A 15,746-nucleotide genomic window follows, 5' to 3' on the forward strand; every position below is an offset into this window, starting at 1 on the left:
GTAATAATAGATGGTGCCATAGCCGTGTGACCCGGAAGCAGCTGGCGGGGGGTTGTGTACTACTACACTTGTATATGATGTATATAATGCAGAGCCAAATATGTATGTAGCAGAGCTGTGTGTGTTGTGCGCATGTACAAAGTGTGCAGCAGTTCTGTGTATGTATATAATGTGAACTTACGTGCCTGCGCCATTGTTTGAATGGACACACCAAGTATAATAGGAGCTGATGGTTCACTGTTCACCCTCTTTTCTATACTAGACTACCAAAGTTAATGACAGTAGACCCCCCACTTGGTTAGACCCCCAGAGACACTTAAATTAGTCTGAAATATTTTTCCCGTTCTCTGTTGTCTAAAACTGGAGTGCGTCTTCTAGTCCGAAAAATACGGTGATCTAATGGTTTTCCATCACTGTATCCTACAGCAGAAAGCACTAAAAAAGGGGTTTTCAATATTTTACAATGCTGACCTGGTGCTGCCATGCTTTATAAAATATCACAGCATTGGGTGACTTCATATACTCCAAAGAGCCGCCCGTGGACATTGGGCCTAAAGACAAATTCTACATCAAGATGTAAATTCAGTTTCAATTATTACACAACATATATTTTTCTGTTTTCTTGGGAACCCCCACAAATATCCACCTAGTTATATATAACACTGGGCCACAAGGGACCAATAAGCTACCTGCTCCGGCGATTCCTGCATATCTATACAGCCAGAAAACCAAGGTGGTGCCCACGTCCCAATGCATGTTTCACCCGCTTCTTATATTGTGGGCGGAGCACCTAAAAGTTGTTGGTCAGTTCTTCTTCGTTATTACAGGACTACAGCAAGAAGCCAGGGTGAAACATCCATGGGAACATAGGACCACCTTGGTCTGTACAATAGTACTACAACATACCAGTCATGCTGGAGCCAAATAATATTGTACGCTGAAACCATAACCCTATGGAATCTGCTAATTGGTCCTGAAGACCCCGAGGTGTTAACTAACAGTAATAGAAAATGAAGATGAAAGAAAGTTAAGCAGATAACTAGTACAGATACAGCAAGTCCTTTCATAAAACAGGCAGAAAAAGCTGCAGGAACTTGTTAGTCAAACTAGTGACGATGACCTGTCCGTCTGTAAGTGGGTTTGTGAGTGACTTACATGCTCCGCCCCTGATCACATGGCAGTGACGTCATCAAAAGTACTTTATTCCCAGTGAGGGAGTTACATGCTTCACCCCTGAACACATGACAGTGACATCATGGGTCCAGTACGCACACGGCTGCTGTTTGTTAGTATTCCATAGCAATTGAGGCTACAGGGGGTTTATAGTTTGCCTGTAATCTGCAAATCCTTTGATGACGTCACCGTCATGTGATCAGGGGTGGAGCATGTAAGTCATTCACTCGGGATGAGCGTCACGGTCATGTGATCAGGGGTGGCACATGATGGCGACGTCTTTATAGGTCCTCAACCCCTGAATGACGCGGCCCTCCCCCCCCCCCTTTTCGTTTTTTCTCCCCCCCCCCCCCCCTCCCTTTTAAAAAAATTGTAACTTCTTTATTTATCAATCGACATCGCTGTACGGGGGCTTGTTTTTTGCAGGACAAGTTGTATTTTTGTATTTAAAGTACCATATAATGTACTGAAAAACTTTTAAAAAATGCTAAGTGGAGTAAAATGAAAAAAAAAATTAAAAACATTCCGCCATCTTTCCGTGCATCTTGTTTCTACGGCGGACAAACTAACAGCAACGACCTGATAACTATATTCTATGGGTCAGTACGATTACTACGATACCAAACTTGTAGTTTTTTCTTTTTTGCTGTAGTACTTTTATTTTTTTTCAAAGGCACCTAATTTCTAAAAATTATTTTCTGCTGCATCTTCTGCACGCAATAACTTTTTTAGTTTTCCCAATCGGCGTAGTTGTGCGAGGGCTCATTGCGTAAAAGAATTTACGTACTCAAAGTTTATCCAAACATTTTAATGATCATCATAATGCAGATTTTAAAAAAATGAAAGTTACTCCCCTTGAGTTCATCGAGACTTATACTGGGAGGCACGATCCCGCGCCCCCCTCTAACTGCGGAGAACGCCTCACAGCGTGCCTGCAACTAATTACATGAGCATGTAAGTAGTATATATCGTTGTGTGTCTTCATTGTGGTGTTATGAGCCTGAAAAAGGTTATTTATTGTAACCGAAACGCGTTGCGGAGTGTAACGGAATAAAACATTTACAAATTAGAGCATCGATCTATCCGAAGAGATTTCATTTTATCCTCCAGAGCGCGGAAATACTTTTTCTGATTTTTATCTGTACTGGTTTATCCATCAAGCCCCGGATTAGGTGTGCTTGTGACTTTTTCCTGCGGCTCTCAGACATCGGACGGATTTTGGATAAAAGACCCATTATATGCCTTCCTGGACTGCTGGTGTCAGCGGGGTACCTCATGCAAGGTTTGCCTCGCTTGACACCAGGTGAGTGATTACTCATTTTATACCAATTTGATATATTTGATTAAATACAGCTAGCGCATCTTTAATTTACTTCTGGTTTTCACAAGGTTTCCTTCATTACTTGGAGCGTTTAATAATTATTTAGGCAAGTATTCTTCATTTGTGGACCAAGTCTACTCTGTAGCTGCTGCCATTACTGGTTATTGTGTGCTGGTGGTTCTGTTTGTGACAACCATAAGTGTTGTTTATTCAGACTGCCACTAGAGGGAGCTATTGGATAAGCAAAATGCTCTTTGCAGCGTACAGAAAACCATGAGAACTAGGTTGATATTCCACCTTACTGCATGTGACGAGCTCAGTGCTGGTTTATTCTAATTGTGGTTCTATTTTTCATTTATAAGACTGGGTGAAAATCCTTAGCCAAGTCCGTTAGCAAGTGTCCCATAGACATTCATTCCCCGTAAAAATGCAGAATGTCTATTAGTGTCTGTTAGTGAGCAAAACAAAAGCACTTTCAGGATGAACATATATACCACTGAGTAGCACTTGTGCAGTATAGTAAATCAGTGTTTTCAAAAACTTTGTGAAACTTCAAAAAAGTTTCTGTAGTTCTTCACCTGCTGCTGCACTAAAACCTCCCAGCAAGCATTTAATCCGCTCATCACAGGCATCTGCGACCCTGATCACCCGCTGGAGAGGTGACAAGACAGAAGAGACAAAGTTGGTGCAATGAGAATAGTCATCCATCAGTCACCCATCCACTGCATGCGGGTCATCAGTAGGACCAAACAACAGTGTATGACTCACCATCTTGGAAGACACGTTCCACATTAAGCCCGTAGGTGGCGCAGGTCTCATAATAAGTGCATCGCTTGAGGTCATTGGAAAGCTTTCGTGCACGGGAATCATCTATTACACGGGGATTACTGCAGCTGATGGCATCTGCATGAATTAAAGTAATAGAATAAGTAGCGGTACAACAACAAAGGCTTTTAGTTGAAAATGAGTTCCAACGCAGATGAATACATGAACTGCTCTTGTATCACCTTCTAATCATTAAAGGGATGCGTCAGCAGGAAATGACCTGTGAATAATTAGGTTTTTATGCTACACATCTTGAGAATTTTTGGGGACGTATTTTTAACATTCGCAGTCATGGTCTGCATTTTACCAATATCCTAATAATCCTGACTTTTCACACTGGCCACTAAGCCTTATAACGGTCTGACGCTTCCTACTCTGTAAACACCCAACCGCTCAGCACTCTTCTTGTTATCACCACAGGCCGGATTAGGGCAGTTTCACATCGGGGGTTCCGGTTTCCTGCTCCATTCGGGGAGCAAGAAAGGGGAATCCCCTCGGCAGAACGGTTCCATCTGTGGATGGAACCGAACAGCGCCGGATGGACCCTATGGCTATAATGGGGACCCTTCGCTTTCCGCACACCTTTTGGGCATGAAGCATTTTTTTTCTTCCGGTATTTTCAGCAGGAACTGTGACGGAACCTCCGGCCAGAGAACCCAGCGCAGATGTGAGACCGTCCTTACAATGAACATTTCTATATAGATAACACAGGATTCACAAATCAGTGATGGTCACAGCATACCTCTTCTCTCTCCCTGCACAGGCCATGGAGCATGCCTAGAGCAGTCTCCCAAAGAAGTCATTGGGCCCCCTCCTGTCCATTGTGTGAATGTGCCACACTCTAAAGAGCCTTTGTGCTAGAGTCCATGTAGGGGGGTAACTAAAGGCTCAGGGGCCCAGGTGCAAAAGTTCAGCTGCTCCATCTCTCCCACCCACCGTACCCATACGTAAAAGGTTAGGCCGGGCTCACATGAGCAAATGATTACTGTGCATTACTCGTGCGTTGTACTTGCACTTGATACTCGGTAATTTGCTGGCAATCAAATACATTGTCATATGCAGTTCCGCTCACATTTGCAAGTAGGAATCGAATAATACATGAGCGCAAAAAAGAGTGCAGCATGTTCTATCCTGTGCCATATTACACCCTAGAGAGACCATTGCTATCTTTGGGCGCATAATGAACACCGCCCATATGTAATTACATAGCATATGGGCGGAGTATATATGAGCCATTGTGTAGCAATGGCTCAGGAAATATAAACAATCCCCCCCCCCAGGTGAACTGCCCATAATAACGTACGTGAGATACGCTGTTATGCATGGTACAATTTTGCTGCGATACAGCAAGGTGCCCGACGTACCCACGCAGCGTTTTATGCTTATGGCCGAGTGAGCCCGGCATTGAGCCGTGTTCATGTTTTTTTTTAATTGTGGTTCAAAAATGAAATATTAAAAAACTGCATGCGGTATTCAAAAAGCACAAACATGTTTAAGAAACTGCAGACACTATTAAAAACCGCATGTGGATTTAAACACGTGCATTTTGGGTTCGTTTTTTAAACCGCATGCAGGTTTTTGATGCATTTTTTAAATTGAGTGTAAAGTGTGCAATTATATAGAGGAGATACCCTGGTTATACAGGAATGGTCCATATCACCATATACATGGTTGATGTCACTATACAGGGAGCAGTATATACATCTCCTATATACAGTGGTATCCACCATGCTGGTGTACGCCCGCTTTCACATCTGTGTTTGATCCTTCGGTCGGAGGTTCGCTTGCAGATCCGCCTCAAAATACTGGAAGAAAATGTGCTGCATGCAGAGTTTTTACTTCCGTCCAAAAGCTGGGCAGAAAGCGGACGGACCCCAATATAGTCAATGGGGTCCGTCTGACTGTTCCGCTCAGTCCAGAGACGGAGTTATTCCGCTGCAGGGATTCCTCTTTCCCTGAATGGAGCAGAAAAGTGGAATCCCCAATTCCCTGTATATAGTGATATGGAGCATGCCGGTATAACCAGGATATGTCCTGTATATAATTATATATTTACTACCGGTATAAGCTAGACATCTCCAGTATATAGTGATATACAAGGTTATACCAGCATGATCTATATCATTACAACCTATACCAGCTGTACGTATATAATTATATAGAGGACATATCCAGGTTATACCAGCATGCTCCATATCACTATATACTGGGAGATATACATCCCCCTGTATACTGTGATATGGAGCATGCTGGTGTAACCTGGATATGTCCTCTATATAAGTCATACCAGCTATACATACATGATTACTTGCAGTACATACCTGGTTGTACCGCATGTCTGTGGAACACGCTCTCATTTTCAGTGCACCACCGGCCGGACCAATCAGCGGCCGAAAGTGCACTGACTGACTGCAGTTGTGACCAATCACAACTGCAGTCTCTCAGTGGAAGGGAGGGCCGTGCCGGGGGAGTCTGCAGCCTGTAACTGGCTGCTGGCTCCTCCCTGACAGCCGGCCCACTGGCCGCAGAAGTAAAATGGAGTATTGCAGGGGGTCACGGAACCTCGTTCGCTAAGGGGACAGGTCGCAATTGCATCCAGTAGCTGTACTCCAGTGGGTCCATGAAACAGCATCACACGGAAGTAATGCTGACTGAGAAACTAACTAGTAAGGTAACACATAAACCCAAGTAGATCTAAGCTGGTCCAAATTGACTATCTAAGAAGGAAGAGGCCAGGAGTTTCAGATAGAAATAACTAACCAAGGTAACATTAGCAGATTTATATATACTGGGGGGATAGCTACATAATGAATTGTAAAAAAAATCACCATAGTGTCCCTTTAACAGACAGTCACTGCTACATGAGCTTCTGCAGGAACCTAAATTGCTCCTGGCACACCGTTCTATACATCTCATATGATACAGATCTTTAATTCATTGATCACCCCTCAAATATAAGCATACACTGAATATGATAATGAAGGGAAATAGAAATGACTCCTGAAATACAGTAGTGATGGATGTTACATTGTGTGGGGTTGAAGCATATAGTGTGAAGGACTTTGTCCCAATTTAACTATTTACATATTCATATTGGCATGCTCCTGCATTCCTCCCTTCCAGGTGCGGATTGACAGGTTTCTCCATGTGCACAACATACATATGATGAGCTTCATCACACTCATCTCTCTTGGACTGCTGTGATAGACTGCAGTATGTAAAGCAGACCCACTGGGGAGAACAGCCGATGCAGCACAGCAGCTGCAGGGATCCACATGGGTGAGTAAATGTTGTGTTATCCTTCTTCAGCAATGGTTTAACCCTTTCCAATCCAATTTGTATCCTGGTTTTCCTAGGGGGGCTTACTCTTTTTCGGTCGTTATACAATGGTGCTATCTGCTGGCTAAAGCCAGTACTGCATGAGGTGACATGTTGGATAGGCTCCGACAGCAGAGAGGCTGGCAATATACAGTAAGAGAACCCCGACAGATGTCTTCCAACATCAGAGCTGTACAGCCTTAAATCATAATGTCTTCAGACGCCAGAGAGTGGATTGCAAAGGGTTAACAAGGCAAAAAAAAAATTTTTAAATATTGAATTACACCTGAAAAGTTACTCTAACTTACTAAGTAGATTTTACATGTAAAGTGGTCTGCAATGGTGGGCATACACCTCAAGGAGAACCACACACATACCATGTGGTATTAATATTAAGAATGTGTGGAGAAACAACCTAACATATATGTACACCAATATAATATGTCTACTACTTCATAGCAAGATCTATTACCTAGTCCTACAAACTCACAACTCTGGGGTGATGAGGAGCCCTACTTCTATCCATAAGCGCAGTGATTAATGTGGAACTTGGTGACTACAACCAAAGAAAGAAGAAAAATCAAAACTAAACCATTGAGCTTATAAATGTCCAACTTTCTTTTTCGCTCCTTTTTACTTTTGGAGCATTGTAAATAATTTTAGGATCGGTTTGAGAATGGAGCCAATACAATTTGCATATGCAAATGAGTGTTTAAAAAAAAAATTAAAGAATTCTTTACCTATTTGCTTGTTTTGTTTTACTGTATAAATGTGCTTGATTTTATGGTGTTTTGTCATTTGGTCATGGTGTGTAATTAGGTGATAGAATGACACCACTCATACCTAGCACAGCTTTTTAGTGCGAGGATGGTGCTACTCCGGCACTGAAAAGCATGGCTACATCCACACGGACTCCCTATCTTCAGCAGCGCTGTATCCTCCCTTTCTTTCATGTACATGTATTCTCCACTATACTGGACGGAGGGGGCAGCAGCTGTTTTCTGCATTCCAGCATGCTGTGCCATCAGTGCGTTACTGCACTATATCACTATATCACCATCTTCACATGGAGAACTCCTTCTTGCTATAGGCTGCACTATAGGCTTATCTCGTCAGGATGTAGCCTTTAATGCACTGAAGGATAATATCATGCCTGAAGAACTACCAGCTGACACATTTATCCAGTATTAAAACCAGTTTACCACGATAACGAGTTTTATTTGTTCTAGTAATATGAAAACAAATGGGTCACCGCTGTAGACATTAAATCCATGTAGTGCAGTTAGCTTTGTTGCCAGTAGATGGCAGCATTTTCCTAGTCTTGAAAGCCTTTCCAGCTCAGCTCACAAGCAATTTAACCAATTGGCAACCGAGATTTTAGGGTATCTGCTTCACTCACCCTGCGTCCCCACAAGCACCATGGGGATTTCATTGGTGTTGCGGTAGTTGGCTAGGCGGCTGTAGTAGTGATAGACAGTCTGGAAACTGATCTCATCCTCCAAGCTGAAGACAAAGATTACAGCATCCACCCACATAGCAAACTGAACGAAAGGAAAAACAAAACAGCCATAAAAAGGATTGAAAAAAAAAAAATCAGTAGAACAAAAGACTAATGTACAATGAGCGAGCCGCACCGATTATGAACAGAGAGCACAGCGAGCGGAGCAAGAACAGAGCACGGCTCTGCTCATCCCCGCATTGGAGGCTCCGTCTGAAGGCTCGGGCGTGACTCTGAACAAAAGAGTCAAGCGTATTGCGCTGTTTTGTCCAGAGGGCATGCATGCAGGAAGCCCGAAAGGCCTCATTATAGAGAAGGGAATCCGTCGAGTGCCATTGGTTTCAGGCATAGAACAAATCCGTCCTTCCGTTTTTCTGCTCCCATGATGGAACAGGAAAACTGAAAGCCAAACACAAGTGTGAACAGACTTCTTACTTGTGCTTCAGGGGGTCCTCCCTCATCCCGGATCAGTAGGAGGTAGCTCTGCCCATCCACAACGATTTCCTTCTTGAACCTTCCACCTGTCACAGACATAAGGGTTAATGAGAAGCAGAAACCTAAGAGCTGAGAACGAAGGACACACATGAGAGAAACAATAGGTACGAGTTGGGACTTTGCTTGTAAGAGAACTGCGACTACAAGGGCCATTGAGATGCAATCTTAAAATGAATTGTTGGGACTTGTATTAGTAAAAGCGCCAGTTTTCAGTTGCATGCAACCAATCTATGGTTAACCCATTGCTGCAATCATTCTGCAGACCTCTGAAGCCCTGCACGCCACTACAAAGTCTTTACAAGCAACGTCCACGTGTTAGTAGCCAATGAACATGGTAACTAAACACTGCCAAATTACCAGTACATCGGGCAGAGCTGCATCTTCACTGGACTTCAAATCTACTGTAGACTTGAAACTCCATGGTGATAATAGCCGGCAATGGATGGGGACTGGCATCTGCAGTACTGCCCTCTGCACGGGTGGCATATACAACACATGGCACAGCACAGGATGGAGGAGGTCAAATCATAGCAGCACAGGACGATGCAAAAAACTTAATGTGAGGGAAGATGGTAAATGGAAGTGCAACACAACTACCCCAAAACTATCCCTAAACTATCAGCCTGCTGGACAATGCAGAGCATTACACTTAAAATCATGAAAATGTGAGATTTAAAAAAAAAACAAAAAAAAAAAACTAACAACTTTTTAAAACAGGAGTCACAAAGGTGTGATATTTGTCACAGATCATGGTGCATGTATGGAAAACAGCGTTGGAGCATTTGGTTCATATTTAAAGACAGCCCAAGTTACAGGATGCGTTAGGACTAGAGATGAGCGAGCATACTCGCTAAGGGCAATTACTCGAGTGAGCATTGCCCTTAGCGAGTGCCTGCCCGCTCGGAAGAAAAGATTCGGCGGGGGGCGGGGAGCGGCTGGGGAGAGTGGGGGGGAACGGAGGGGAGATCTCTCTCTCCCTCTCTCCCCCCCGCTCCCTCCTGCTGACTCCCGCAACTCACCGCTCCCCCGCGCTGGCACCCGAATCTCTTCTTCCGAGCAGGCAGGTACTCGCTAAGGGCAATGCTCGCTCGAGTAATTGTCCTTAGTGAGTATGCTCGCTCATCTCTAGTTAGGACACATACACTTATCTGGACTCCAATACATTCTTGGAGCGAGTCCTACCATCCTCATGAACTGTGGAGACCGGTTACTGCGAAGATTTCCCAAACTCTGAGCTGGGTCTTGCTTTACACAACTAAATAGATGATCTCCCCAGAGTGCAAACACATCAAGACCTAGTCCATGCTCATTACCCAGACATGTCTCTCCATGCTGGAGTCTCCGAAGAAGAGACCCTAAAGCAACCGCCTACACAGATCCCAACATAGCTCCGCTTAAGTATGCAACATGACTGAAGAAATAAACAGAAGACTAATCCCGTAAACACCAACAGAAATAGATGCCGGAGAGTCCTAGCTTATTAATCGCACTCATGTCTGATGGCAAACCTGCTTTGCAAAGTCCTTGTGTTCAACTGACCCTTTTCTTAGAAGAATGCCGCTTCTGACCCAGTGGTACAAAGCAGGGTCATAGAATGCAATGTGTCCCCAACCTCAGGCACCTTGCACTTCACATGCTCCAATTTCCTAATATAATCTCTGTTCCAATTCGGTCAGTAAGCACATCTTTGGAGTGACTGGAGGGAATATCTTGTAACCAGAGTAAATCACCCATGAGGCTAGAGGGATAAATGCTCAAGCGCCAAAGTTAGGAACTGGCCTGTTTTGGCGTCACCGATGTGAACACCGAGGCTCCGAGGCTGGTTACTTTTAGTGATATTTGTGTATGATCTTGTGTAGTACGATTCCACATAGTTGGAGATTCTAATGAAGTTTTTGAGATTTTTTTGTAAAAACTTAATATTTATTGAAAACTTCGGCCGGCTTCACAAGACTTGTGTGGACGCCTGTGGAATCTGCCGTCGGCGTCCACACGAAGGATCCACAGCAAATATCTTTCAAAGCATGATATTTCAAAAAGGCAAGCTCGCTTTTTCCGTGAGCGGAAGAAAGAAAATCAGTGCATGCTCTATTTTGTTGTGGACTCTTTTCATTGAAGTCAATAGAAGCCGTCTGACCCGCAGCCCATCAGCAACTGACCTTGCGATTGGGCTGCAGGCACCCACGTGATCGCCTAGCGATGGTGCGTGAAAAAACAAATTAAAAAAAAAATCTGTACTGCACATGACCAACGGCGAGCAGTACAGCAAAAGCAGGTACGTAGGGTCGCTGGCCGGTGTCAGAGCCGGATTCTGCTGCGGGAACCCACATAAGGAAATCGTCTCTGCCGTGTGCAGCCGGGCTTACATGGTGGATAGAGAAGTTTGTAGTAGTCTTTTCATGTTTTTGTATGAAATTAGTGTATTTTGTACCAGTATCATTTGTAGAAGTGCTTTTAGATGGGACGATGGTCGTTAAAAAAAAAAATCGTTCAATAGTGAACAATAATCGTTCAGTCTAAATGTGAGCCAACGACTGTACGATGGACGAGAACTGTGCACTTCTAGTTCGTTGTTTAGTGTCTGCAGGACTAACAACCATCGTTGGTTGTTCCCTTGTCCGTTCTGATTAAACACTCCTGGCTCATAGGAACGTGAAACTCTGGATGAGAAGTGAAGGATTTCCAAAGAAGAATCTGCTGGTCTCAACAGACCAATGACATCAGACCAATGACATCAGACCAATGACATCAGACCAATGACATCACTAGTTCATTCGCTTGGGTAAAGAGAATCATACGGCTCTTCTTTAGTATACAAGGAGCATTAGTGTACATGAATTACTGTGGGACGCAGCGGTACTAGAGGCCATGAGTAACTATGCCAAAAGTGTCTGAAATGTGAAAACTTTCACTTGTTTCTTTTGTACTCAATGCACTTGTATTCCTTATTTCCTTGCTGGATCATACCGGTGGTTGTTGTTGCTATTAAGACATGCGGCTGGAGTGGGATTGGTGCATTTTGGAGAACCAAGCAGCTGGTGCGCCGGTTCTCTTGGTTCTTGGTGCACTTATGCCATAGGCAGAGATACTCTAGTTAAGGGAATTAGAAGGTGCTGCGGTAACAAAGAATTAAAGGGGTTGTCCAAAGAATTTCTATTGTTCTAGGAGCGAAAGAAATAACACAACACTTTTGCTGGTAAATCGCCTGCAGCTGCGATCGTCACCATTTAGTGCTTACAAGGATGTGACGGTCATGCGCCTGTAAAGACCTTTGACCGCTGCAACCAATCACCTAACCCGAAATGGAATGTCACCAATTACGTCCTATATACTGTGCTAGAGCTACTATAACAGCGGTTAGCCCATGTGACTTGTATAATGGACATCACTGGGGTCAGACGCACCAGTGACATCACAGGTCACGTAACAGCCTCCCATTTAGTGCATTAAAAAAAAAAATAAAAAGACCAACTCTGTTAACCCCTTTAACACAGAAGCATAAATAAAAGCCTGAAGGCCGGACATAAGAGGCAGTAAGAGCAGTGGGAATATAAACTAGAAGAACGGAACCAAAAGATAAAGAACACAGATGGACGATAGTAAAAGCCTCCGCCTGGAATATTGTGAATCGCCGTGTTCTTCACCACCTACTGAAATCTCCCTTCCCACATCATAAGATATATAGCAACCAAAGATTGATACGGCAGTAATGTACTGGAAATGAAATGGGTCAGGTCTATAAATCTCACACGTTATCTGATGCAAATTACCCGTGGCTCCAATTTTCTGCACATGACCATTAGCTGTTCAGTTATGTTCATGATCGTGGAGTCGCATGGTTGTGAGCCGCGCAAACACACACAATGGTTACTAAAGCTCCTACGCACGGCCACTCGTATAGCCTTCAATAACAGGACAGAAAGTGTTTGGAACCATTCCCAGAGACACTATGTAACAGACAAATGATGCTACTACACGACACAGAATCTAATCAGGCAACACCAGGAAGGGGATGGGATGGAAGGAACCCAAACTAGGAGATGCGAAGGGAACAGAGATGAAGAAACACAGAAGGAGTTGTCAACTCTACGTCAGATATCTCAGCCGCCTCTCTGCCTCCTCAGCCCGTAAGGAATGAATATTTACCTGCATCCATATCTGTAAAGAACCAATGGGACAAGCAGTGAGGGAAAGAAGGAACTTAAGACAGTCAAAGACCAGCCAAGGATGTACATAATATACAAGACACGGAGGCAGAAAGCGCCCGTGCCCCTCGCACATGACAAGCACAGCAAAAAGGAACAGGAAGAAAATGCCAAAAAGGAAGTAGCCTGATCAGAATGGGGTTATGTGCATGGCAAGCGTCAACTCTGAACATGTTGGTTACATGGCATCTAGCTACTATCCCCGCACCATGTGTTATCCCTAGGATGCTTGGAATGACTAAATGTTGGCCTACGTCCTAGATCTTCTTATACATTTAGGAATATGGATGAACTCTACTGATTGACGCCACTACTGCAATTTCCAAGCTCTTCGAGCCCCGAAGCAAAAATCTCCCAAATGTCATGTCCCAGTTGGAAGGAGAATAAAATCAAGTTCCAAAACTGTAAATGGATGTATATTACCAATAATCTATTATGTGTGAAGAAAGAATTACAGCTATCAGATATGTAATCATGACTGTGACTAGTGGTACGAATGAGATGTCGAGGGCATATGTGGAGCTGTGTAAGCAGGGGGTAATGCAGGCATCTGCTGACTCTATGGTGTGTGCCATCGGTTTATCTTCCTAAGGAGATAGGATTTCCACTTACCTTCGGGAGACTCCTCTTGCACATAAGTACCCGTGAGATATCGATGTACCAATGCTGATTTCCCACTTGCTAGATTTCCCACAATGCCCTGAAAGATTAAACATCAAGAAGAAAATTAGCTGATCGGAACAAGAAAAAGGCAAAAATAACGCCTTTGGCCCATGATTGCGTCTGATTTTACTGCATAGGTCCGTGTCGCACCCATATGCGTTGCATGTGTCCGTTTTCCATATGTAATCTGTCATGTCTGTATAGCCCCATTGTCTGTAATGGGTCAGTGTGATGTCTATGTGCAATCAGTTGCAATTAAGGGGAACTTCAAAAATCACTTACATGAATAAGCCCTCAAAGGGATTAAAGGGTATTCCTATCTCCAATCTAATAGGTGGGGGTCCCACCTCTGGCACCTGCACCGATCTTAAGTCATGGCCCATCGCTTCGGTTCGGCTGTGGGCAGAAAATTTGCCCCCTGCTAACATACCCTAACAGTCCAACGATTGCGATCGATGTTTGAATACAGTGGCCAGAAGATGTAACACTACACCTCCCATGGCACAATGAGGTTGTTGGGCCACAAGCTGTAGACCATTGCCCTAAAGCGTTCCTGAAATCACTGACACATGTGGGACTCTTTATCTAAATTCTCAGCCCCCTATATCAGGCAATGGTCCAGTAGCTTCCAAATACTGACTGCATGAAGGCCTGGATACAGTCACGTAAATTCTCTACCAAGCCTGGGAACTAGAGCTAGCGAGCCATACTTTCCATAGATCCCCATGAATATAGCTTTTTCCTGGCTCCTAGATTAGGTGATTGGCTCGAGAATCTTAAATAATTCTCTCCAGCTTTCCAATGTAATGAAATAACCACTGTGCAAGAGTGAGAAGATGTAATCATTTACAGATGGAACCGAACGAGAAGTCAACACAATGAAAGACGGACAAGGACTGCAGCACACGGCACAGGTCTGGGGCTCAGCCCATTACAGCTACAGCTTGTATTTTATTATATCAGCAGTGCTGCCATTCACAATGAGTAATTCTCCCAGAAATGTCTGTAAAACACTCCATTTATTCACAGGGGAAACCGTGCCAACGTCTCTTGCGCTGTTTCCTGGCTGACCTAGGAGCTTCCAATTGCAATGGTAAAAAGGTCACACGTATGATGTGACTATTCAACGATGGTGAAAACTAATGAAAGCCGTGTCAAACTGACACCAAAGTTATACGTTTGTTGCCCTACTAAAGCCAAGGGTTCTGTTTGAGTTCTATTTTCTGCTATCACCACAAAGTTCTGGGTTTTAACCCTTTCCAATCCACTGTCTGACGTCTTCCTACATTCTGATTGAAGCTTGTAGAGCTCCAATGTCAGAAGACGTCCAACAGGGTATTCTTGCCGTCTATTGCCAGCCACTCCGCTGTTGGAGCCTCTCGGACGCACACACACTGGCTTTAGCCAGCAGGTGGCACTGTTGTATAACAGCAAAAAGAGAAAACCTTTTAGGAAACCCGGAATCAAAACTGGATTGGAAAGGGTTATCGGGAGAACTGAGAGAATAGCGCTAATGTGTCCTGCCGCACTGCAAAACCTGTTCGGGTACACGACAAAGAGCAAGATGTTGACTTGGTTTCCAAATCCACCAGATCTTTATCCTATTGAGCATTTGTAGGATGCGCTGGGACAACAAGTCCAATCTATGGCGTCCCCAACATCTTGGTGCCAGATACCACAGGGCACTCTCAGGGGTCTTATGGAGTTCATGTCACAACAGTCCAAAGCCATTTTGACTCAATAGTGTATATGGAATAGAAGGTAAATGCTGTGATAATTCCAGGGTGGTGATCCAGACGTCATCACTGTTTATCACACAGGTGGTAATAGTTACAGACAGATGGATCACGTAGATGTTTGGTCTAATTTCAGGGAATATGTCATATGTGCATGCGGGCACGGACATACAGTATGGATCATGTATGAACTCCGCACATGTACAGCTTTTATATTTAGCAGGTTTTGTACATATAAGGCTCTGTGTGGATCAGAATTTAAGCAACACACAATTTTTTTTTTTAGCATATGTTACACTTTGATGCAAAGTTGCATAAAGTGGTCTGTGAGTGTAAAGTGCTGAGAGGCATCTGCCCAATGTATCCGAGGTCCGGTACGATTCTGGTGTTACCAGGTTATATTTTATCCTATAAATCAAGTTTTGTTTGTTTGCAAAAGTACAAAAATGTTGTAACCGTGAAAGGGTTAATTCTGGGAACAGACTCAAAAGTCTGGTCATCTAATAAGACGG

The 15,746-nt window shown here is 43.8% G+C and overlaps 1 protein-coding gene across 2 annotated transcripts in view; it reads right to left on the reverse strand.

The window, feature by feature from the left end:
• AGAP1 (ArfGAP with GTPase domain, ankyrin repeat and PH domain 1) overlaps nucleotides 1-15,746 on the reverse strand; it is a 384,937-nt gene that overhangs the window by 165,576 nt on the left and 203,615 nt on the right. For both annotated transcript variants that reach the window (XM_066575407.1, XM_066575406.1), the window contains 4 exons: nucleotides 13,448-13,535; nucleotides 8,571-8,656; nucleotides 8,037-8,178; nucleotides 3,263-3,397 (listed from right to left, as the gene is read on the reverse strand). In XM_066575407.1, the coding sequence (XP_066431504.1) occupies nucleotides 3,263-3,397; nucleotides 8,037-8,178; nucleotides 8,571-8,656; nucleotides 13,448-13,535 (451 nt within the window). The remainder of the gene's footprint in view (nucleotides 1-3,262; nucleotides 3,398-8,036; nucleotides 8,179-8,570; nucleotides 8,657-13,447; nucleotides 13,536-15,746) is intronic.

The sequence above is a fragment of the Eleutherodactylus coqui genome, chromosome 8 (assembly GCF_035609145.1).
Source record: "Eleutherodactylus coqui strain aEleCoq1 chromosome 8, aEleCoq1.hap1, whole genome shotgun sequence".
NCBI classification, from domain to species: domain Eukaryota; kingdom Metazoa; phylum Chordata; class Amphibia; order Anura; family Eleutherodactylidae; genus Eleutherodactylus; species Eleutherodactylus coqui.